Source organism: Apodemus sylvaticus, chromosome 23 (assembly GCF_947179515.1).
Source record: "Apodemus sylvaticus chromosome 23, mApoSyl1.1, whole genome shotgun sequence".
Classification (NCBI taxonomy): Eukaryota; Metazoa; Chordata; class Mammalia; order Rodentia; family Muridae; genus Apodemus; species Apodemus sylvaticus.
The window spans coordinates 35,105,759-35,129,972 of record NC_067494.1 but is presented as its reverse complement, the minus strand read 5'-3'; the positions used below and the strand labels follow the sequence as shown (position 1 = coordinate 35,129,972).

Below are 24,214 nucleotides of genomic sequence, written 5' to 3'. Positions count from 1 at the left end.
CACTTGATGGAGTTGGCCTTAAGCCCAGCTCCAGATCACTGCTCCAGTCCCTGCTTTCCAGTTCCTGGTTTCTGTCTTCACCGCCTTGTTCACCTGGACCCTGTGCCATACTGACCAGTCACCATTCATTCTTCTTGCCTAAAATACATAGACGATGGGCGGAGCAGGCCGGCCCTCAAGGGATGGGGATCCCAGCAGGAGCCCAGCCTGGGTCTTCTCACACCTCGCCCATCTACACTAATGTGTTGCCGAGCGCCTACGTGGATTTTCATAAGGGAATGCCTTTGGAGGGTGGTTCTGGGAAAAAGGAAGACTGTAACATGTAAATACTTCTTTAAAACTTAAGTACTGTATTTTCATAGCCTACTTGTCCTAACGTTTTTACATTAAGATTCATAAGGGTAGCAAAAATGAGGCTTATGAAATAGCAGTGAAAATAATTTTATGGTTGGGAGTTACCACAACATGAGAAACTATATTAAAGGGTCTCAGCATTAGGAAGGGGTAGAAGCATTGGGCTAGACAAAAGTTATTAAGTATGTGAGGTGATAATGTGTTAATTAGATTAATTTAACCATCCTACAATTTAAACAGATATGAATGTTTTTGAACAACTACTCAATCACCCTATGGATATGAACAGTTACTTTCTGTGAGTTGAAAAATAAAATGTAGACCTAGAAAATTCTTTGCATGAGGTAGAATTTAGAGGCAGTCCTCAGAAAAGCTGTGATTGACTGTCTCCATCAATTACTTGGAGAACCAGTCCCCGTGCTACTGACAGGGTAGCCTGGCTTTGGCAAAAAGAGCCACAGCATGGCGGACAGTTCCTGGACCACCGCTGCAGCTCCCTCCCTAAGCACAGACATCCTTCATGGGCTTTTAAAGAAGAACCCATGTGCATAAGAGGGCTCAGTTGTCATGACCCTTCCCACAGGCAGCCACAAGAACAGAATTATAAAAAATTATCTTTTTAACAGCAGTGGAGTAACACATGCCTGTCCATTTTAAACTTGCTCATTCGTTCCCGGTTGTCACCCATGGGACTCTCTCTTTCTTTGAGCAGAATCTTCATGATGACCTAGAAAAGCAGGAAGGAGACTTAGAGAAATTCGGCTCTATCACCAACCAGCTGTTGAAGGAGTGTCACCCACCTGTGGCAGAAACCCTCTCCAGTACTCTGCAGGAAGTCAACATGAGGTATGGGACCAGCTCCTTTTGTGTCTTATCATAAATGCAGTATAATGAAGACTTCCAGCATTCTCAGCTATAGAGCTAGAGTGTCTACTAATGTTTCAGTTGTTTTTTTCTTTTTACAAACTGAATTGAAGGAAAAATAACCAGAGAGAAGACATTTAGGAAGGATCAGGACTTCCATAGTCCCAAGGATAGTTTTCATTCCCTTGGAATACGAGTGTGACATATTAGTCTTTATTATGTTAAATAGACGCGAGTCATTGCTTTGCTATGCCCATGTTCGCATGAACCAGGATCAAGACAAATAAAATAGTGAGCGATAGCGGTTGGTAAGAGATGCTAGTCTTCCCTAAGGGTTCGCTGTTGCTTGCAGCTGGAATAATTTGCTGGAAGAGATCGCCGAACAGCTGCACTCCAGCAAGGCCCTCCTTCAGCTCTGGCAGAGATACAAGGACTACTCAAAGCAGTGTGCTGCTGCGGTCCAGACCCAAGAGGAACAGACCAGTGCGCTGTTGAAGGCAGCCGCGAACAAGGACATCGCGGACGATGAAGTCACCAAGTGGATTCAGGATTGCAACGTAGGTCCAGGAACTTGTTTGTGACTTGTCCATCCTGATGGCCTTCAGTCTCACTGAGACTTTGGGAGGCTAGCATAGATGCACATGAGCTTTGGGACGATCTAATCTAAATCTGTGGGATGACAGTTTATCCCAAACTCATCACCCCATTCACTCAAGAGCCTAGTCACACATGGTTACGATTTGTGAGTTTCTTTCCCGTTGTTTTATTTTTGAAAATGAGTTGCCTCTCCCACTTTTACCTAATGAGGGATAATCCATGAAAAAAATGTAAGTTACCTTTTCGTACCACAAAGAGTCAGTCACTGTAAGTTGAAACCACATGGGGGAAATCATGCCTTAAAAAAAAAAAAATCAACTGCTAAAGTTATCCATATTATTAAAAAAAAAATCACCCATTTAGATTTGTTATCTGCTGCAGTGAATTAGACAATAGCTTCACTCGGGTATTTAACAGCAGAGAGTACAACAGCTTGCTGCTACACAGCTTAATAGCTTTTATATGATTTCCCTTTCCACTGTGTTTGCCAACCACCTACTTAGGACTTTCGAGAAAGGCCTTCTCTCTTCCACCCATTATGGACCTTGCATTATTTGTCCCTATTTGTCTTTATTTTAATGATCTTTGTTACAAAGATCTGCTTAAAAGCTTTCCCAAACTGGCTTCTTAAAGTGGTCAAATTATAAAAACAATCCATCTAAACTCAAGCTTATACCTTCAGTCTAAATAAGGCTTTAAAGAGACAGGGTTACTGTTTATAATAAAGACAACCTTTGTTTTGGTTGGCGTTTTTTTTTTTTTTTTTCTTTACAAGAGCAGTCATTTTCAGTGTTTCAGAACCAAGACACACTTTGTGTCAAGGTTAAACGTGCCTCTTGGTCTTCTCTCAGAGGAAGCTCACTGCTCAGACATGGCAGGATCCAGGCGCCCTCTGGCCCAAGCGGAACCCCAGCCGTCAGCAGGAGTAGCAGTCCTTTGTCTTCTGTTACGACACCATGGGACCCAGAAACTGGGAGTTCCCACTGGCTCACAGTTGGATTTCATAAAGCACAGGCCATGGAGATAGAGATGGAGAAGGTCCTTAGCTCGGTCCACCTGGACCGTCTCAGACCTCTGCACCCCGCTGTCACCCGAGCCCTGTCGTAGCTACAGTAAGGTGACCACAGAGACACTAATGCCAAAGACCTCTAAAAATGAGTAGGAAAGGCAAACTGTAGCACCATGTCTTCTGTTTGATGCATTTGCATATCCAAAAATGAGAAAAACATGACCTAAGGCTTCTAGTTACTGCCACATCTTGTATAGGTCTCTTCTCCCCTCCTCTCCTCTCCTCTCCTCTCCTCTCCTCTCCTCTCCTCTCCTCTCCTCTCCTCTCCTCTCCTCTGTACATGACTACACTGTAGCTGTCTTCAGACACACCAGAAGAGGGCATATGATCTCATTACGGATGGTTGTGAGCCACCATGTGGGTTGCTGGGATTCGAACTCAGGACCTCTGGAAGAGCAGTTGTTGCTCTTAACCACTGAGCCGTCTCTCCAGCCCCCTCTTTTCTCTTTTTATTTTTTCTAGCCCTCCATCCCCTCATGCCCCTCCATCTTTTCTTCCTTCCTCCTTTCCTTTCTCTTTTTTCTTTCTTTTCCCTCTCCCCATCCCTCCTTCCTTTCTCTCCCTTTCTTTTCCTCCTTGGTTTGGCTCTTTCTTTTTCTCCCCCATATACTTACATAATTTGCATTTCTCTGAAAAGAATATAATGAGTTTACATGGCTTTTATTACAAGTGTTCTGTTTGTTTGTTTTTTTTTCCTGGAGCTAGGGATAGTAGTCTGTATACTGTAGGCAACTAAAGTATTCAAACACTAAGCTCTATCCCCAACCCAACAGAAGAGTCTCTCTCTCTCTCTCTCTCTCTCTCTCTCTCTCTCTCTCTCTCACTCTCTCTCTCTCCCTCCCTCTCCTTCTCTCTCTCTCCCTCTCTCCTTCTCTCTTTCCCCCTCTTTCTCCCTCTCTCTCTCCCTCCCTTTCTCCCTCCCTCCTACCTCTATCCTTCCTCTGTCTCCCCTCTCCTTCTCTCTTTCCTCTCTGTATATGTGTGATATAATATGTAAAGTTAAATTGTTAACATATATATAATTCATCTTTTTTAATAATTATAACCAGTGTCTGATTACGTTTCTGAAGGTAGTGTAATGACTACACAGGAACCCTTCCCTACCTATGTGCGTGATCCCTTGCCAGCTGCTGAAGGTGCAGAGGACGACATGTAACATGCTCCCCCATGAGGACATGTAACATGCTTCACCGTGAGCCTGTTCTTGTGTCTCCCAGGACCTTCTCAAGGGGCTGGAGACAGTCAAGGACTCACTCTTCGTCCTCCGGGAGCTGGGAGAGCAGCTTGGGCAGCAGGTGGATGCTTCTGCAGCCGCAGCCATTCAGTGTGAACAGCTCTGCCTCAGCCAGCGCCTGGGGGCCCTGGAGCAGGCGCTTTGCAAGCAGCAAGCGGTGTTGCAGGTAGGGAGCCAGTGACTGACTGCGTTCGGGACTGGTCATTTTTTTTCTGGAGGGAGGGGAAACACAGGAAGCAGATTCTCCAGTGCTGATATGATACTTCCTCTAATACTGAAATGTCAAAAAAGAGGGAAAAATGAGAAGAAAAAGCACTAGATGTCCCTCGGAGTCGAGGGCAGGTAACAGCTTTACACTGGTCTCTACAACTTACTTTTAAAGTTGGTTTGGTTTAGCAGGTCAGCCCCTAAATCATACCCACCTTCCTAGTACCCAATATGCCAACACTAAGTGGTGTCAATGGTAGTATCCACATGGACTTAATAGCCTTGAGCAAAAACCAAAATTCTTCAGAAATACTTTATAATGCATTTAAACAATGACCTTAGTTGTTCATTAGGGAAGCAAAACAAACCTACACAGACAAAGAGGAAAATACCATTTCCACCTTGTTGCTTTCCCACATCCCACAAACGGGGCACTCCGTAGATGCTTGCCCTTTAACTAAAATTCCTAAAAGTGCCAGTCCAGCTCACTGAAATGCCGGTTTCTTTTGTGGAATCACAGGCTGGAGTTGTTGACTATGAAACATTTGCCAAGAGCTTAGAAACCTTAGAGGCCTGGATCGTGGAAGCTGAGGGCATCCTCCAGGCACAGGACCCCACCCACTCCTCCGACCTCTCTACCATCCAGGAGAGGATGGAGGAACTGAAGGTAAGTGTGCGTAAACCGTGCTTCCAGATTCTACCTCTGTCTTAGGGTTCTGCTGCTGTGAACAGACACCATGACACCAAGGCAACTCTTACAAGGACAACATTTAACTGGGGCTGGCTTACAGGTTCAGAGATTCAGTCCATTATCATCAAGGCAAGAGCCTGGCAGCATTGAGGCAGACATGGTGCAGGAGGAGCTGAGGGTTCTACATCTTCATCTGATGGCTGCTAGCAGAAGACTGACTTCCAGGCAACTAGGATGAGGGTCTTAAAGCCCACACCTGCACTGACACACCCTCTCCAAAAAGGCCACACCTTCTAATAGTGCCACTCCCTGGGCAGAGCATATACAAACCATCACAACCTCTCTCCTCAAAATCTTGAGGGAAACTCACTGCCAACCACTTTCTTCCAAGACCCCACTGACGCACCCTTAGCTCATCCTTTCTGTCCCCCTGAGAGGAAGGACCACCCTGCTGGTGATGGGCTTCTCAGCAGAGCCCTAGCAGGGACAGTCCTTAGGGACCAGCCCCGCCTTTCTTTCTTTTTTTTTTTTAATTGTTGTTTTTTTTTTTAATTCGGTATATTTTTTATTTACATTTCAAATGATTTCCCCTTTTCTGGCCTCCCACTCCCCAAAAGTCACATAAGTCCCCTTCCTTTCCCCTGTTCTCCCACCCACCCCTTCCCACTTCCCTGTTCGGGTTTTGCCTTATACTGCTACACTGAGTCTTTCCAGAACCAGGCACCACTCCTCCGTTCTTGTACCTCATTTGATGTGTGGATTATGTTTTGGGTATTCCAAGTTTCTAGGTTAATATCCACTTATTAGTGAGTGCATACCATGATTGATCTTTTGAGACTGGGTTACCTCACTTAGTATGATGTTCTCCAGCTCCATCCATTTGCCTAAGAATTTCATGAATTGATTGTTTCTAATGGCTGAATAGTACTCCATTATGTATATATACCACATTTTTTGCATCCATTCTTCTGTTGAGGGATACCTGGGTTCTTTCCAGCTTCTGGCTATTATAAATAGGGCTGCTATGAACATAGTTGAACATGTGTCCTTATCACATGCTGAGGAATCTTCTGGGTATATGCCCAGGAGTGATATAGCAGGATCTTTCAGAAGTGACGTGCCCAGTTTTCTGAGGAACCACCAGACTGATTTCCAGAGTGGTTGCACCAGCTTGCAACCCCACCAGCAGTGGAGGAGTGTTCCTCTTTCTCCCTATCCTCTCCAACACCTGCTGTCTCCTGAGTTTTTAATCTTAGCCATTCTGACTGGTGTAAGGTGAAATCTCAGGACTGTTTTGATTTGTATTTCCCTAATGACTAATGAAGTTGAGCATTTTTTTAAGATGCTTCTCCACCATCTGAAGTTCTTCAGGTGAGAATTCTTTGTTTACCTCTGTACCCCATTTTTTAATAACCAGCCTTTCTTTCTTCCACGTCTCATCATACCTTAAAAGGCTTCTACCCTACCACATCTCTGACACGATCCTCCCCCCAGATCAGTCAACCTCACCTCAAGTTCTGCAGCCTCCTCATCGACCCTTCCCTCTTCCTTTCTTTCAATTACAGAGACCTTTGTCCTTGCTTAATTCTGTAGATTCGATCAGCCTACATCCCTTCCATATGAAAGCATCACATTGATCCCACAACTATTTACAGTATGACTTGTCAATTAATGATATTAACAACAGCTTTTAGAACCCAAAATAACTTTTAGTGAATCATCAATAATTTTAACTATTTAATAAACTAAAATTTAGTAATGCAGTAGGCTTGCAAATATTTTGTCATGTATCTGTTTGCTATAAAATCCTCCATGTGGGAACTGGGGAGATGGCTCACTCTTTAGGCAAATGATTGCCCTGTAAGCATAAGGACAGATCTCTATATCACATGTAAAAAACTGGCCATTCCATCATGTGCCTTCAAGTCTGGCACCCAGGTAGCTGAGGCCAAAGGACTTCTGAGGCTTGCTGGTCAGGTCATCTTGTTAAATTGGTGAGCTTTAGGTACAGGGAGAGAATGAAGACAACTCTTGATGTTGACTGACTTCTGGCTTCAATATTCATGCATGCATGCATACATACATACATACACACACACATACATATACATACATACATACCTGCACACAGGAACACACACATAGATACAGGCACAAAATTCTACAGTGAGTTCCCTGTGCTCCAAAGACAAAGAGCATCCCTGCAGACCGAGGCTGGCATCTCCTGGCTTCCATCCGTCCTGAGCTCCCCTTCTTGCATCAGCATCTGTATACTTCTCCAACCACGGGAAGTCACTCCACTTCCAATGTATATGCATACGCTTTCTCCTTTCTGGATTCTTATCTTCATTGGCTCTCTCTTCTACAAAATGGTCATGAATGCATGACTGTTTTTGGGTTTTTTTTTTTTTTTTTTTTTTTTTTTGCTCAATGAGACTCTCTTAAGAAAGTCTGCTGTCTGTATCAAGGGTCAGGCTGTCCACTTTTATAAGGGACACAATTCTGTTCCATGATTTATCATTTGGTCTTGGGAGGGCAGTGGCATCCTTCGTGTCAGTGCAGTAGGAGAAGGAGCACGTCACATTAGCTTTGTGGATGTCTGTCTATGGAAATTCCACCATCTAGGGCTTAGACCTTTGGTTTCAATGCTTAGGAAGATTTGCTTCCTTAGGGATCATAAGCCCTTCAAAGAGCATACAATGAAAGCATACACACACGCACACACAAACACATACAAGTACACACATACAAACACACACATGTACACACACATAAACACACACATGCACACACACACATAAACACACACATGCACACACACATACATACATACACATGCTCATGTATGCACACATATACAAAAAGGGGGAAGGAGAGAGAGAAAGAAGCTATTTCCTGTAGCTGGCTTACTAGATGGAGACAAAGATCCCACAGGAAATAGACCTTCACTTTTTCAGAAGGCCTGGCTGCTGAAGGCTGGAGCTTCCCAACTTGGGGGATCAAGAATATAAAACTGACATACTTGTAGTAAGTTTGAAAGCCTGGGTGCAGCTGGGAAGCTTCCTGCCTCTGGGTCTACCACCCAGAACCACTTCCTGATTTCTTGCCTTCTTCCTTTCTGCCTCATCAGAGATGGAGCTGCAGTGATGCTTACCTCATGGGATTTGTCTTAAGGATAAAAGGAGTGATTCCTTCTAACCCTATTATAACAATGTTTATTCATGTCAAGAGCTATATTGCAGTTGCTATTGAATAATAAAGGGACCAATTGGCATAAATCAATTGTTTAATGAGTATTCCATGAACCTTTCAGTCATCAGCATAATTTTTATCCTTCTTCTATTACATGAGGAATAAACCAATCCTGTAAATGAGATATTACATGTAAGCTTCTACTGTCTGTCAAAGGATAATGGGTAGGACACTAAGCTCTGCAGGGCAAGCTGTGGGAATCTTCACAAGTGTTCCTCTGGGGCATGTGTGTGGCCTTGAGGGACCCCACAGACCAAAGGCCATATAATCTTCCTGATACCTGACATTCATGGTTTGAAGTAAAGGGAAAAAAAAAACCCTCCACCTTTCCAGACATGGGACTGAACTTCTCAATGTCACTGACAGGGACAGATGCTAAAGTTCAGCAGCATGGCTCCTGATTTAGACCGCCTCAACGAGTTGGGGTACCGGTTACCCTTGAATGACAAGGAGATCAAGAGGATACAGAACCTGAATCGCCACTGGTCCCTGACCTCTTCTCAGACCACAGAAAGATTCAGGTGAGGCGGCGTCTTAATCACTCCAGCACTTTCTTTCTGTGTGTTTCACGGTGCTATAACAACAGTACCACAGACTCGGGGAGGGGAAGTATTTCCTCAGGGCGGGGGATGTAGCTCCACTGCTGGTGGGATTGCAAGATGGTGCAACCACTTTGGAAATCAATCTGGCGGTTCCTCAGAAAACTGGGCATGACACTTCCTGAGGACCCTGCTATACCACTCCTGGGCATATATCCAGAGGATTCTTCAGCACGCAATAAGGACACATGCTCCACTCTGTTCATAGCAGCCCTATTTATAATAGCCAGAAGCTGGAAGGACCTTTAATTTTTAATGCAAGAAGTTTGAAGTGGACCCATTCAAACCATACAACCAATAATATCAGGAAACTATGATTTGTGCATATATATATGTGCATATAGGCATATATATGTATATATGTATACATCTGTATGCAAATTCTAGAACTTTCCAATAATAACAAACAAAATGTTTTCCAGTAGAAAACTTGAGGTATAACTTCTGATGTTTAGAAATGCAACCCTCAATTATAAAAATTGTTTTGAATGAGATTATAATCCAAGGGCAGGTACCCTTTAAACATTCAAAAGGTAACATTGTAGATATTGATGACTTAGAATATTAAAGCGTTTCCATTCCACATGAAATCTTTGTAGTGGTCTGGCCAAAACTGAGGCCAAGAACATTTAATCTAATTTTATGATTGGAAGATACAAAGGCGACTGTATAATCCTTCTCCCGTGTCTGTCATCTGTCAGCAAGTTGCAGTCCTTCTTGCTGCAGCACCAGACTTTCTTGGAAAAGTGTGAGACGTGGATGGAATTCCTGGTTCAGACGGAGCACAAGTTGGCAGTGGAGATCTCAGGCAATTATCAGCATCTTTTGGAGCAGCAGAGAGCACATGAGGTCAGTGACGTGTCAACTTTGGAGCTACTGGAAAATTTTAGCAACTGAGGCTGTGGTTCAGTGGGTAAAGGGGCCTGCTCCCCATCCTGGTGCCCCAAGTCTCCTCCCCAGTATGCATGTGGTAGAAGGGGAGAACTTATTCCTGCACAAGAGTGGTTCTGCAAGCATGTACTCATAGACCACACACACATACACACACTCACATACACATATACATACACATACACATACACACACATGCACACATATACACATACATGCATATATACTTATACATACACATACACACATACAAACACACATATACACATACACACATACATGCACACACACATACACACACACTTACACACACATCATAAATAAAAGCTAGCAAAAACTTTAAATAGATTTTTAAAATTTAGGACTTAGCCAGGCATCTGCCAAGCTAATCCTAGCACTCAAGACAGAGACAGGAAGACTGGCACAAGTTCAAGGCCAGCCTGATCTTTGAGAGCTGTCCATCGTGGATTTTCCTAGACTCGATCTAGTCAAATATATGTTAGGTCTTCTTTCTTCTTTTATCTGTCAATTTTAATATCTTGTTAAGATGTGGTTTGTCTCTGTCACTGTTTGGAGGGCTGTGTTCATTGTCTTGTATTGAAGTATAGAGGCATAGGTAAGGAGACAGGAATGACAGGGTGTGGTGGCTCACGCAGAGGCCGGTGGGGACAGTGCTGTGTAGCAGGCCCAGCCTCACAGAGTGAGACAGGAGGATCACACACACCTTGCTGTTGAAAGTCAACCTGGACCACTTGGTGAAAAGCCATCTCAAAATAAGCAATACAAACAGACAGGAGAGAATTAGAACTATCAATCTTTCTATGGAGGTTTTATCGGTTCCACTTTCCTTGTTTTTAATCTAGTTAGGATCGAACCTAGGGCCTCACACATACTAACCCACTGCTCTTATTACTGACCCACACTTGAATTCCTTTGGGCTTTTGTTATTTAATTTTTTATACACACGAGATGATTTTACTTGCTGAACTACATTGGAAAGCAGAACTGTAAAAAAAAAAAGCAGAATACCAATTGTAAATTCATCAGCTTACTTTATTAGGTTAATTTTTAATGAATAAGGAGGGGGAGAATAGAGCTATGTTTGTCATCTAATTAAAAACCCAAAACTAAAACTTTGTCTTTAAGTTTATCCTAATTGGTAATTTAAAAAAAATTACTCCCACACTGCAGATGGGGCAGAATATGTTTTTCATAGCCCTGCTAAAAACAAACTGTGTGGTAAGTTATCAGGAAAAAAAAATTAGGGACTTAAAAGTATATCTCTCTTTTTCAAATTACAGCTTTTTCAAGCGGAGATGTTCAGCCGCCAGCAGATCCTGCACTCCATCATTGTTGATGGGCAGAATCTTCTAGAACAAGGTCAAGTTGATGACAGGTAGGATCTTTGATAAATTATTATGAAGAAAGTTTCCCCAGTAAATTAGTCATTTTCTTTTTAATGAGAGATTAGAGGGCATATATCCAATCTTCCTAAGGCAATTGTATCATCACGGGGCCTCAGTAATTGGAGGAAAGGCTTGTCTGAGTCTCTGAAATGAGTGAGCATTGAATCTTTGCAGAGGATGCTATTATGTGATATGAAGGGCGTAGGGTAATTGGAAATCACCAGGCCAACCTCCGCTAGTCTGTAGGGACTGGAGTTAGTGAATAGATCAGAACAGATTGCAGTGATGGTCAGTGAATGGCGCTACTAATATCTCCCTGTACTAACTAACATTTTATTCCTAAGAGGGGCAGAGGTATCACTTGTCTGACTTGGACTGAGAGACAGAAAACTCTAGATGCACATGGGAACTGATTTGAGCAAGGTCGCATAAGTAAGAGGGGGGAAGACCAGGCTTGACGTTAAGGGTGCTCTGTGGCCGGAGCTGGCCTTGTTCTAGCCCATTTCCCCAGACCATACTTCTGTGTGAGAAGATAGTTTGTCCCCTCAAGCCATACCATATTATATGTGAAATCTCACTTCCACATCCCAACAAACTAACTCTTTCCTTAAAACATAGATGTGCAATTCTAGCTTCTCTCCCAACATGTGGGTTGACAGCTTTGTGTATCTCCCTTTCATGTAATCTAGTTTCCATGTTTATATTTGGGGAATTGGCTTTAGTACCTATGTATGTGTTTCTCGTACCCAGGACTAGTAGCTGTAATTATAACTAATGGTGTGTTTTTTTAAAGCATTAGAAAATAAATCATTTTTATGATTAGTATTCTAGAAGCAATTTAAGCCTCCGATGGTTATTTCATAAGGAGTTCGTGAAAGATTTGCATGGTTAAGATTGGAACAATAATACGCAATGCCATTCTTACTCTTTTCTAAGCAAACTTAAATGTGACCATTACTGGGAATTTAAGACTCTCTGAATAAACCAAATTCAAATGTAATTACCTTTTTTTATCTTTGGCTTTATCATCCTGTAGCCAGCTCTTTAGCAGTATTATAAACATTCAAGTCATTAAGTAAAATAAAGTTTGAAATTCCCATTCCAGCCAACATCTATTAAAATTTAAATGCTAACATTTAGGAGGAAAAAAACACAAAAGAGATGAAAATGGGAGAGTTGGAACTAAATGAAGAATTTTGAGAGTTGCTAGTGAAAAAAAAAAAAAAAGACAAATTGGATCGCAATCTGTGGGTGCCGGGAAGGTAGCAGACAACCAGGACTTAGGTTATAAATGTCAGTTGATGGGGTTCTGTTCTTAAAACCTCAGCATCAGCACCACTAGGAAGAGTCATTTTCAGAAGCTCAGCAAGGGCAGATAGGTCAGGGCAGTTTACACAGTAAAGACAGGACTCTGGATTTGATTTTAGTACCGATGTCTGTGTTATCCTTGGAACCTGATGCCCACACCTCATCATGCTCTGTACTGTTATCAGGACCTGGGGTGGTCACACATTTTCTGTGGTGACAGGTATCCTTTCAAGGACATGCCTATGCTTGGATCCTACTATGATAGCCTCTACTATGACACATGTCTGTGTCTGTGTGCCACAGAGCAGAATTTTACAAGCAAATGTGATCGTCAGAATCTGCCCATTGCCCTAGGGAACTCATTTTTAAACTGAGCATAAGAAATCCATTGGGTGTTTTTTTTGTTTGTTTGTTTGTTTTTTGCCCAGTCCTTTTAATGTTTTAAGGTGGTTAATTGGCATTTATTGTAGAATAATCATTTGTTCCAATTCAGCTACTCAATATTTTTTTAGAAGCTATGGCTCATTTGGTTGTAAATTCAAACTTTACAGACATCTCAAATAGTAGGATGTATCACTAATATAGGACTCCAAACAAGTGTAGAGTTCCAGAATAGTAATCAATTCCAGAGAGCATAGTATAGATGTTAGAAAAATATAAGGAGATGCTAACATGTGTGATTAGACCTAAAATCTGCCAAGAAATTCATCCCATATGATGCTTGATGCATTCTTATTAAATGCCATGCCTGTGCTACAGTCTGCATATTAAACAAAACTCTATAAACAATGGCCATACTCTTTAGGATGAAAAATAGGAAGAATGCTTTCAAACACCTGCAATGCCTCAGTTGGAATTGGAGAACGTCCAAGTTAAATTAACTCTTAAGTGTCTGATCAACCTTCATACATATTGTGTTGACTAAAGTTAATTTTTTTCTCAAAAGAATGTGAAATTTACCTAAAATATACAAGGGACAATTTCTCATAATAATTTGCTTGAAATTGGAGTCATCACTTGTAGAGGAATCTTAAGAGTGTTTATGAAGCACATTAAAAAAAAAAAACACCAAAACTTTTAATTTAATGTAATTTAACTGGCTTGGTTTTGATTTTTCAAAATGGCATGTGATTCTAACTGGGGAGGGAGTTGGTAGTCAGGTTTCCCATCACATGATTTCCTGTTGTAAAGCACAGAAGACGGTCAGAGGCCCATGAGACAGCGCCATACATATACACACTTAGGGAAGGACTATATGATAATTGCCCTAGATTTGATTTTTATCTGTTCTGAGATGTGAAAACACTTACCATTTGTAGACTAGTAATATAACTAAAAATTACTTGCAACCCAGAAAACAGACCACGGCTAATTTGTCATCCTTTGTCATAGATCATTTCTCTCAGGGCATACCATTTATGGAAAATGTATACAGGCAGATCCTGTGACAGTATCCAAGACTTTGGGTTTGGTTCCCTCCCCACCCCCCATCTAATTATTTCTTCACCAGGGAAGAGTTCAGCCTGAAGTTGACGCTCCTCAGTAACCAGTGGCAGGGAGTGATTCGCAGGGCCCAGCAGAGACGAGGGATCATTGACAGCCAGATTCGCCAATGGCAACGCTATAGGGAAATGGCTGAGAGGCTCCGTAAATGGTTGGCTGAGGTGTCTCATCTGCCCCTGAGTGGTCTTGGAAGCATCCCAGTACCACTGCAACAAGTGAGGACGCTCTTTGATGAAGTGCAGGTAAAGATTCAAGCACTGGTCTGTGTGCCTGCCTCCTCTGCGTGTCCACTGTCTTTGACGTTGGCCTTGGTGCTTCCCATAAACTCTGAAGTGGCCTGATAATCAGAACAGACATTCTTAGAGATGAACTGAGATAAACAAAGTGATTACATTACAAAACTTCTGGGGAAAGGAGGGGAGGGGAGCAATTTGAAGCCATGACACAGATCCCTCTACTTTGTACCTCAAGGCCCAGAGCAGTTCTATCCAGCCTACCTTGGATGGAAATATACATACTTACAACTTGGTGTTGGTCGGGAAGATTTAATCACATAACCTGGTCCCTCCCAGCATTGTTAGCCTGTCTGCATGTGTTCATGGCCCTTCTTCCTTTAAAGGACTAATCTAGCTCTTCCTTCTTCCCAGTTTCCCCGAGAAAAGTCATATTGCCTCAACTACCCACTCCCAATAGAGAAGGGGCAAACTGAGATCTTCTGTCCACGTTCAGTTACTAAGGCTGTCATTCAGATGTGCAGCCACCTTTAAGACTTATATCTATTTGTGTGCATAGAGCCAATGACCTCTGGACCAGACTCTATCTCTGTGTTTCAGATCCCTAATCAGAAGAAATGTTCTAATTTTCTGATTTCCATTTTCTGATCCAGGATCTCAAGAGTTATCCCACAATTCTCTTCTTCATTGTCCCCCACTCCCCGTAATCAGTCTACTTTGAATGCCCATCCCTGTGGCCAGTACCTCAGGAGTTCCTGCCCAGATAGACAGTAGCCTAACCTGTCTCGTCATAAACAGTGCATGCCTTCTTCATTGTACTTTTTACCCACCCAGTGAATAGTTTTGCTATAATCAAACACATCACTTCTCTGCTCTAATGGTGTGAAAGCCAAATCTCTAGGTGTGGTAGCCTAGGTCTGTAATTCCAATACTTAGGATGCTAGGACAAGATGATCACAAATTCAAGACCAGAATGAGGTACATACCAACGCACTGTCTGAAAAAGAAAAACAAACAAACAAAAAGGTATGACAGAGAGATGGGTCAGCACTTAGGAACACTGGCCACTCTTTTGAAGGACTCAAGTTTGATTCTGTTTGATTCCCAGCACCCACACAGCAGCTGCCGCCACCTGTAACATTTGTTCTAGTGCACCTGATACCCTCTTCTAGTCTCCTCAGGCACTGTCTGCCCACAGTGTACAGAGATGCATGCAAACAAAGTATTTACACACATAAAATAAAATAATGCGTAAAAACTCCTTGCAAGCTGTCAATACCATTCTGCTACATGTACTTAATACTCCATCCATGGAAATGCACGTTGCATTTTTCTGAATTCATCCTGTTTATTTTATATGGTCAATGCATCCCTCCTTGCTCCCCTTTAGGAGGACATCCTTTCTCCTTTTTCTGGTCACATTCATCTTGTTCTAATCTGATCACAGTTACATGTCTTTCAAGACTCATTGAGCCTTGGCCACTTTGAGAGACCTACTGTGTGCGCCCATGCTGAGCCAGATGCCACCCTGTGATCTCTGGGCATTTGTCATATAAGTAGAGTTCATATGATGTTGAGATTATACTTCCCTTTCATTTCCACTTGGTCCATTGAAGATGTTCTTATTGGATGCAAGCGTGTGGAGTATGCACGACAACTCATAAGGTTATCTAAATGTGCTTCTAATGGGGGAAGCGGTGACGAGAAGACTCAAACATAAAAGGCTCTGGTCCCTTCCAGTTCAAAGAGAAGGTGTTCCTGCGCCAGCAAGGGAGCTACATCCTGACGGTGGAGGCTGGCAAGCAGCTCCTCCTCTCTGCTGACAGTGGCGCCGAGGCCGCCTTGCAGGCCGAGCTCACAGACATCCAAGAGAAGTGGAAGGCGGCCAGCATGCATCTGGAGGAGCAGAAGAAAAAGCTGGCTTTCTTGTTGAAAGTGAGTGCCCCTCCCCCGTAGGAGCTATGCTGTTTCCTCTTATTGTATCACCGCGATGCACATCATGGTAGATCATTGAGCAATACCCGCCAGTGCTTCCCTTCTCTTTTATTTAAGGCTGTCCGATCTTGCATGGGCTGGAAAAAGTTTCTCAATTTTCAGCACTTCATCTTTCAGGAAAACCCCTAACAGAGTAATTTAAACCCGAATAAGGCTGTCCAGGTGATTGATTCTGATTAATGGTCGATGCAATGTCTGGAAGCATGTGACAGCCTTAGAGAGCCGGGCAGAAACTCAAAGAGCAGATCCCATGCCTTAAATTGTAGACTCTAGAATGGTTTTAAAGATGATATCTCATTTTTTTTTATAGCCAGGGGAAAAGCTAACCCAGAACGAGTCTCTTAATGTGCCTTGGTTTATCCAAGCAGACTGCCATTGGCTGAAAGTCTCCAAGAGGCATCTTCAGCCTTTTTGTTGGCCCTTGGCACAGTGAACCTAAGGGCACTGAGATATATCCACATTGCCTGTAACAAGCATCTGTCTCTCCTGTCTACACTATTTGTAATTTTTCTACAGTCCAATAGTTATAAATATATGAGCAATTCATGAGGAAACTCTTGATTTTTCATAATTAATATGTGCTTGTAAAAAAATGAAGAGTGCCTTAAATTCAGATAAGGCCTGTTGAAAACTACAGCACTTTGCTTTTCTTCAGAACGGGTATAATTGTACCTCATCTATATGACTGTTGTGAGGATTTGTCAAAAGAATGACAGGAAACCATGAGGGACACTGGAATGGCAATAGTTGCCATGATTGATGATGTCATTAACACTTAAAAAGTTGTACCCATGAAATGTCAAATTTTATATACATTGAAAATCACCAATTCTTCCTGATTGTAAGAACAGTGTGCCGTCTTTTTAGATGGAGAGAGGAGATAATTCATGGTAGTTGAGTAGATTTTTTTTTATTGTCTCAAATATTCACACCCATTAGGTTCACGTTGGGAATATTATGCAATATATATATGACCTTCCGAATAGGAAACAGCCATCAAGATTGCCAGTGAGCATGTATTAAACATCACTCTTTGCTTACACTGGTAACATAATATGCCTGACTCATTTGCCATTATCCTGGTGTTAGCCAAGGATTTAAAACAACTAGCTCACGCTGGTGAGACTGTGTTGATCATATATATATATATATATATATATATATATATATATATATATATATATATATATATATCCATTTTAATTCATGATATGGTTTTGGAGATAGTCCCAAGACATAAGAATGCATAGCGTCTGAGTCACTGGGTTCGTTTGTCTCATCTGTCAGTTGGTGTGTATAAAACATTCACTCTGATTGATGGTTTGCTGAACAATACCCGAAGCTAGTTCCTTATCATTCATGCAGAAAAAAAGGCTCAATGGTGGCTTCACCATCCAAGTCACCGCTGGAGAGGAGAGTCCCCATTCTTCTCCTGTCAGGACTTTTTGTTTTTTTAAATTTTGAATACATACATTACATTCTGTTTGCCTAAGGAAGTCTTGTGTCAGGTTTACTCAGCCTTATTTTAATGTATCTTTACACCAGTGCTATAATATTTCTCTGCCTTTAGCTGTTAGCCTAGTGCTCTGGGTATGTATACCCATGGTTTTGCCTGCTCTCTAATGCCAATTTTATCCTAAGGCATGACCTCCTCAGGGTCAGATCTCTGAGCAGGCACTGTCTGTGCATTGGCAGCTTTAGGGCATGTGCCGATTTAATTGAAAATGTTCAGTCATAGCAGAGGGGATTGTTTGCTTACAAGTCATTTCTACAGTACTGAGCACTGGAAAGCAAAAGGACCACAGAATATTATAAAATGAAAGGGGCTTGGACCAAATCTGGGCCTTGAAGACCAAAGCATTCAGAGTTTGGTTTCCAGGGAGCCTGCTGGTGCTAACTGGGGTGAAAAGGTGGACATCCGCTGCCCTGGAGCTCCAGGAGGGACGTTTCAAGAGAGACGAGAACCTGGCGTCAAACTCTCACATACCAAAGACACTAAGTCTAAACTTGCAAATTTTTTTATTTTTTGCTAAACGTGTCTGGGGTAATATTACCTGTGGATTGCTAATAAGAACATGTTAGGGCAAAAAGTAGATGATTCAAGAAAGGATAGGCGACAAAGGGAGACAAGGGAAAGGAAGGGGAACCAGACAAAAGTACAGACTTTCTCAGTACTGTAGAAATGATTTGTAAGCAAACAATTCCCTCTGCTTCGACTGAACATTTTCAATTAAATCGGCACATGTCCTAAAGCTGTCATGTTGGCACTTGGTAATTCTAGCTGTTAAACCAATTGTCTTTAGAGTTCAGTAATGCATTAGGTGGAGAATGACCACTGGGGAGGAGGGTACTGGGAGCACGGAGGCCAGGAATGGACACTATCACCAATATGGGAGAATTAGACAAAACAGGGTATTTATTTAACCGAATGCTATTTAACATCCACTAAGATCCCCTAATGGAAGTTAACATATAAGTAGTGCTCTATAAAAAAAAAAAAAATCAACATTCAGCGTGCTTCCTCCCACATTTCTTTTTTCTTTTAATTTAAAAATAAGACCATAAATAAATGTGCCATTAAAAACTCTTGAGGTAATAGTTGTGGTACGTACGTAGCATGAAAAATGAAATCTCCCTTGTAGCTCCATCCCAAGTTTACTGCCATTCCCAAGAGGTAGCCCCTGTTACCAATTTGTTGTATCGAGTTTCCACATAGGCAGACACCAGGCCTAATTTTCCTTGTCTTCACTCAGGGATCTAAGGTTGCCACTCTTGGTCACATGTCCTGTGCTAATGTCACAGCGTGTGTCACGAGGTAGATATTTCTTCCAGTTCTTGCTGAGTGGGTGTTTTCATGCTAACGCTTAACTCTTCCAGACACATTTCATTCAGCAGGAGCCAAGTGGAGCCAGACAGACACCATGTTTGTAACGCCTGCAGTTCTTGTGTGTTTGCACTTCCTGTGTGCCTCAAATGTGGGTGGTTCGTATTATATATAGAGTGAGTCAGAGTTAAGGTTCTCTAATCTTTACACTGTATTTCTCTTAACTCTTGCTTGTTTGGATTCCCAAAAGATTTGTTTTGTCTCATTTTGTCACATCCCCGTGGTACATTTGGGAACATGTGGGTACTCGGTGCACTTGTGTGTGAATAAGGAGAGAGACAGGGAACTAGATGATTGTCCTACTCTGACCAGTGTTTGACTCAGATTCCACGTTTCAATACAATGCTTAAATATCCAAAGTTAAAAATCTTTTGGATCTTGTGCTTGCTTTGAGTCCCGATAGCCACTGCTTCCATTAATTCTTAACAATTGTTAAGAGAATTTGCTTCCAGTTTCTCAGGGAAAGTGCTTCCTAGAGACAAATAGCTCCCGAGTCACAGAGTCACATTGAACTCAGCTCTTATGATAACAAAGGCATGATGATGTTCGAAACAGCAGTGAGTGTGGTGATGCCTTCCCACAATTCACCGGTACAATCATATCCCTGGCAATTAAAAAGAATATTTATTTTCTTTATTTTTATTTTCATTTAATATTTTTGTAATTTCTCACACACAAAAAAAAAGTGTGCCATTTATTTCTCCTCTGGTGATAGGACTGGGGAGAATGTGAGAGAGGGATAGCCCATTCTCTGGAGAAGCTTCGAACGTTCAAAAAGAAGTTATCTCAGCCTCTACCTGACCACCATGAGGATCTCCACGCGGAGCAGCTGCGGTGTAAGGTATGTGACTGGATGATGGAGACGGCGTTGCTTTAGCCACGTACTTCTGCCTGTGAGGTCATATCTCATCGAGACGCCCGAGGCACTCCACATACGTGTGAGGTCCGGAGAGAGCCCATTAGGGTAGCCTGCACTGCGATGAGACTTCTTTTGCTGATTTAATGCAGCTGCAGTTTATGGATGACTTAGAGGTAGGCAATGCAAAGTTTAATTAAGAGGCAACAAAAAAGATATTTAAAAGGTTGAGTCAAGAGCAATAAATAGCTGTCTTTCTGAAACATCCCCATTGGGGAATCAGTCTAATAATGTCTGTTTGATACAAAGGACAGGGTTGGCCTCTTGAAAACTCTGCAGACTGTGGCAGAGGAGCAATACCCCACCTGCTAGATCCCTCTGGTCAGGAAGCACAAAAAACAAAAACAACAACAAAAATCTCTATCAAAGCAAGAAGTCACCTAATCCTTAAATCCGTCAGGGTAGAGCCACTTAAGGACTGTGATTGCCACTTCTAATCTTAATTATGATCATCACCTCTAATTGTACTGGGAAGCAATCAGGAGTAACACAGACCACTCCCTGGACAAGTAGGTCACAAAGACCAGCATGATTCAGTGACTGTAAGATTTATTCTGTGCACACCTGTGTAGCCAAGCGGAGTGCCTGGCCAGCACTTCTCAGCTGAGTAATACGCTGATTGCATCGAAAGTGACTTAACAAATGTCCTTTCTTTCCCTGCATTTCCTCAGTCATCCTTACATCCTACTGTCTGACAATCCTGGTTAAAAAGTTATAAAACACGCTCATGGAAATTAAAAGGTGATACACAGTGCACCAAAGATGATGAATAAAATATACGTCCCCGTGTATTACATTTAGATGCCCATGAAAGTTAGTGGATGGAGTGGCATTCAAGAATCTAAGTCAGGAAGACCCTGTGTTCAAAACTGGGAGACATAACAAGTCTCTGCCTCAAAAGAAAACTATGTGAGGACTATGAACATTAAAAGGAGTTAATTTTAAACTCGTGTTGTTAATTTATTAAATGAATCATCTGGCGGAATGGGTGTGGTCTAATACCAGGTCACCCCCGACACACCACATATGCCAGTTGTATCTCATGTGGTGTGACACAAGCCCAGGAGAGCACCATTATTTCCCATATGCTAGGTGAGAATATGGAAGACTCTAGAATACCATCAATGTTTCACATTAATAATTGACAGATTTGTCTAAAGTTAGAGTCTGTATTTTAGCCACACCACCTTAGCCAATGTGCAGAGTCTAAGCCAGTGGGCTTGGGTTTGGATGGTAGTATTAATTGTGTTTTGTTTTTGTTCAGTTTGGCCTGGTTTGATTTTAGAGAGGGTTTAACTGGTGAACCCAGGCTGCCCTCAAACTCACAGAATCCCCATGCCCCAGCCTTTAGAGTCATTCAGGGATTATAGGCAAGTGCTAAACATGATGCTCCAGTTGCAAGGAAGATCAGGCTTGACAGATATTCCAACAGTAAGGTCCTTACACTCATAACAGTTGGATCTATTCTAACGGTACAGACGGAAGGCTGCACATTCATTAGCCTAGATAATTTGGTCTCTTGGCCAGTTACTCTTATTTTGAGATCCCATTGCCATCTCCCCAAACATTTGAACAAGCATCCTGCTTTTGAGCTTGGAGATCGGGAGAATGTATTTCCATACAGCCCCATTATGTTCCTTCCCAAATCACCCTCCACAGCAAAACAAAGCAATTACCTGAAATTTTCAGACTAAAACCTTGTTTGCTGAAATTGCTGGAAAGTTAGCCTCAGATAGGGCTGTTAATTACTCTTGCCTTTAGAAACTGGTCTCTGGTGTGAAGAGACAGGAAAGGCGGAGGACACGTGGTATGAAATTCTCCATTCATACACGAAATGAGCTGGGACCCAAAAGCAATGGCTGGCAGAGAGGGCGAGTGACACAAATTGTAGAACTAGTCACCTATCATAGCATGGTGGGAAACCTTTGCTTGTTCGCATTGAGTTTCTTTAATGCCCCCAAAGGACAGGTCCATGGCTGATAACTTCAATAAATCTCTGTCTGATCCCACAGAGTTTGTTCTTAGTGAGCTGTTTTGAATACAGGAGAAAATGACAAACTGATATTCCATGATAAGAACATATCACAGCATAGGTCAACTTGGCATTCAAAAATGAAGTTCAAGTTAGGAAATTTTTCATTTAATTATTTCTTTAGTGTGATCAGGAACAGGACAAAACTAGTGGGTGGTTTGGTAATCAGTGTAGGTATATTTATGGTCTCAGGGTTGTAGAATGGTACATGTTTAGCATAAAGAAGGCCATTAAACTGACAAACTTGGATTTGGAAAAATAAAAATAAAAAACATACAAAGAACCAACCCTACCCCACCCCCAATCCTCTTAGAAAGACCACGTACATGGTGGAAAGTTTCATCAGGGACCCGTGGTGTTTGATTCAAAGAACATGACAGGCTTTCAAGTTATGTAGGATGCGCATAAGGAGGTCAAGGGTGGTGTTCAGAAAGCATTTGTAGAAAGGGAATATCAGTGAGACAGCTCACCAAAGCCTCCCTCAGAGGGTCGAAGGTAGATGTCGCAGGGGCTCATGGATGCTTGTCTCAACGTAGGAGCTAGAGAACGCAGCCGGGAGGTGGACGGATGACCTGGCAGAGCTAGTACTGCTGAGGGATGCCCTGGCTGTCTACCTCAGTGCCGAGGACATCTCCATCCTGAAGGAACGAGTGGGGCTTCTGCAAAGGCAATGGGAAGAACTCTGTCACCAGGTAAGCTGTGGTCGGAGTGAGTAAGTAGCTCCTCATGATGGGAAGGCTGAAGGTGATCCAAGATAGGAGACAGGCTTGATCCGTATCTCAACCCAGCCCGTGACTCATGTATAAACAGAGGAGCCTGCGGTTGTCGCTAGGATATTTTAGAACAAGGATAGCTATATTATCCTATTATACTTAAATTCATCTGTACTGAAGCATTTCCTTTTCTCTTCCCTGGCTGGCACAAGCTGCTGTACTTTCTAGGTGTGAATTTTCAGCTGGAAAGCTAATGGTAGAATGTTCTGCATTTGTAGACATGGAGGGAGCGCATCGCTTTGGTTTTTAATTACAGTTCTAGAGATATTTTTATTTGTGGAAAATGTATAGTCGTTCCTTATAATTCATGGGCTTGTTAGGCTTACATCATTTATTAAATGCCTTTCTCTGTGTGTAAGATGTCTAATGAGACTATAACTTAGGCTTTGGAGATGAAAGACAGATACAAAGGCAATAAGAAATCATCATGGGTAAAAAAGCATCAGGTAAAGGTTCTCAGTGAGGACTGATGGCTTCCAAAGAGCCTACATCTGTTCTCACAGAAGCTTCTGTGTCTTGCTTCTTAGGGATGCACCCTGAGCACTGTACCTGACACACAGCAGATTGTAACACACCCTGAGCACCATGTCTGACACACAGCAGGCTATAACACACCCTAAGCACCATGCCTGACACACCATAGGCCGTAACATACATTTGTTCAGTGGATTGGTCAAGGCAATTATTGTGAATATAGACTGTAATAGATATTTCTGCCACCAACTTTTTTATTGCACTGAAAATAAAGTCATCCTAGAAAGTTCTATATAGTTATGAGGAAGAGTGTATGTGCACAGATGAAAGCAATGCGTCTTTATGTATGGACTGGCTAGACAAAATGCTTCTTGAAATGTATAAATCTTTAGTGCTTAGTTGGGGAGTGGAGGATAGATTGATGTATAGGTAACACATATGTCATTGATAAGGTTGGAGAAGAGGATAGTTAGAAGGGGGGAATGGGCTGAAAGAAGGACTCTGTGCCCGCCCAAACCAATATTTCTTCACTCCCGTAGCAACTGGGCTGTCTGCTGCCTCTTTTCTCTTCCTCCTTCCCAGTTGACCTGGCATCATGGATCCTTATTATTATGCTTCCAGAACCTTCCAACATAGTTTGAGAGGCCCTGCCTTATGGTTTATTCCATATTAAGAACAAATGTGTTCCTTGAAAAATTTCCTCCAAATACTTAATCTAAACCCAGACCCTGCTCACATCACGGACCAAAGGAATATTCACCCACATGCTTAGAATAAGTTTTCAACAATCTCCTGTGAATTTTTCCTTACAAAAAGGGGTATCCAAGCCATGACCCTCACCAGCATGTTAACAACATGAAAGTGGCCACTTTTCACAGAATGCTGTGTTCTCAGTGTACACAGGGAGGAGCCTGCACAGAGTCGTTCATAGA

The 24,214-nt window shown here is 42.3% G+C and overlaps 1 protein-coding gene across 1 annotated transcript in view; it reads left to right on the top strand.

Annotated features, from left to right (window-relative positions):
- The window catches only part of Syne1 (spectrin repeat containing nuclear envelope protein 1), a 505,489-nt gene that overhangs the window by 418,448 nt on the left and 62,827 nt on the right, over positions 1 to 24,214 (top strand). Inside the window, 11 exon segments of the mRNA XM_052169815.1 lie at positions 1,067 to 1,200; positions 1,571 to 1,775; positions 4,102 to 4,284; positions 4,846 to 4,992; positions 8,635 to 8,789; positions 9,569 to 9,716; positions 11,060 to 11,154; positions 13,983 to 14,217; positions 15,949 to 16,143; positions 19,803 to 19,928; positions 22,572 to 22,727. Coding sequence (XP_052025775.1) covers positions 1,067 to 1,200; positions 1,571 to 1,775; positions 4,102 to 4,284; positions 4,846 to 4,992; positions 8,635 to 8,789; positions 9,569 to 9,716; positions 11,060 to 11,154; positions 13,983 to 14,217; positions 15,949 to 16,143; positions 19,803 to 19,928; positions 22,572 to 22,727 — 1,779 coding nt within the window.